The 1603-nt window shown below is 43.2% G+C and overlaps 1 protein-coding gene across 1 annotated transcript in view; it reads right to left on the bottom strand.

Annotated features, from left to right (window-relative positions):
* LOC102241021 (phosphatidylinositol-binding clathrin assembly protein-like) overlaps positions 1-189 on the bottom strand; it is a 38580-nt gene extending 38391 nt beyond the window's left edge. The window contains exon 1 of the mRNA XM_014532371.1: positions 111-189. Within this exon, the coding sequence (XP_014387857.1) occupies positions 111-189 (79 nt within the window). The remainder of the gene's footprint in view (positions 1-110) is intronic.
* Positions 190-1603: the final 1414 nt, after the last annotated feature.

The raw sequence follows: 1603 nt of genomic DNA, 5'->3' as shown, positions 1-1603 counted from the left end.
GAGGGGAGTGGGGTACCACCCGCCCGCCATTTAGAGGCCCTCAGACCACTAGACTTCCTACTCTTCCTACTTTAGTCTTGTGAGTCGTCCCCACTGGACCTTGTACTCACCATCTAGGTGTTTCGAGTCTGGTTCCACGAGCTCATCCGTGGTCGCTTCGAGGGCAGCCTTGGACACAGATGACCCCATGTGTGCGTCGTAGACGGCCGGCCACGAGGGCGATGGCTGCTGAGGTGTGGCTCCTCCTCTTCCTGTCGGCCGACTGAGCGGCGGCGGGGCGGACCGAGCAACGGGCCACACCCCCTGGCAACGGGTGAGGCCCCTGAGGTGACGAAAGAAAGGCCTGACCTGCAGTCAGCTTGCACCTTGGTGACCTTTTCACAGACCCTGAGGCAGACCTGCTGCATTATGTCGTGGGATTTTCAAATGTGAGGCGGGAGACATGTTTCTGCAGGGAAACTGGGAAAGATGGCCGTGGGTCCCCGAACGAGGCCTAGGGCGGGGCAGTTCCTGAGAGGCCACCGTGGGACCTTTGCAGAGTAGACGCTCCGAACACAATCAACAACACCATTGAATGAATAGGATGACGAAGGGGGATATTTTGGGGGGCTCCAGATGAAAGCTCTGGAAGTGGTCACGTGACGGTACTTAGGGAATCCTTTGTGAGGGACGCTTCGATCACACATTATGGGAGCTATATCCTGCCTGCGGTGATGTCCTCATTCAGCATCAGATATACCAGTCCATCCAGTTTGTTTAACAGTATTCCTTTGTTATCCTTTTAATGTCTGCATAATCAGTAGTGATGTTACTTCTGAGGTTCTTGATATTGGGAATGTTTAAGTCGTCTCATTTTTATCTTGATAGGTCTGGCCAGAAAGTTATCAATTTTATTGATCATCTCCCTTTAGGTTTCACTGATTTTTCTCGATAGTCTGTCTAATATTCCATTTATTTCTCTTCTTATCTATATTATTCCCTGTCTTCGGCTTGCTTTCACTTTCTTTTGCTCTTTATTTTCAGGTTTCTTAAGGTAGGATAGCTGACTTACTTAAGATTCTTGTCTTTTAATAATATAGGCATTTAGTTAAGCACTGCTTTTGTTGCAAAGAACATATTTCTGATGATTTCAGTAAATTAAAACTTGTTATTTTGTGGCACAAAATATGCTCTATCAAGGTAAATGTTCTGAGTGAAATTTTCTTGAAAATATTCTAGTTTTATATACTTGGCCAGCATACATACAAAATTGCAAATACTAAATGTAACGATGACCTTTAAATTCTTTATTTTGTACATCTGTTGGAAGTGTGAATTTTTCATCTATAAGAAATTGTATTGAAGTGTTCAGTTCACCTTCTTACACAAAGTTATGCCTACCCTGGTTTGAACATCAAATGTATGTGTTCAGAAAAAATTCAAAAAAAGAAAATTGTTTTTCAATTACAGTTTACTTGCAATATTATTTTGTATCGATTTTGGGTGTACAGATTAGTGGTTAGACAATCATACACTTTACATAGGTTTCCCCTTAATACTTCCAGTATCCAACTGGTACCATACATAGTTATCACAATATTACTGACAATATTCCCTATGCTTG

The sequence above is a fragment of the Myotis brandtii genome, unplaced genomic scaffold (genome assembly GCF_000412655.1).
Source record: "Myotis brandtii unplaced genomic scaffold, ASM41265v1 scaffold889, whole genome shotgun sequence".
Taxonomy (NCBI): Eukaryota; Metazoa; Chordata; class Mammalia; order Chiroptera; family Vespertilionidae; genus Myotis; species Myotis brandtii.
The sequence above is the reverse complement of the archived record's forward strand: the minus strand, read 5'-3'. Positions and strand labels throughout refer to the sequence as shown.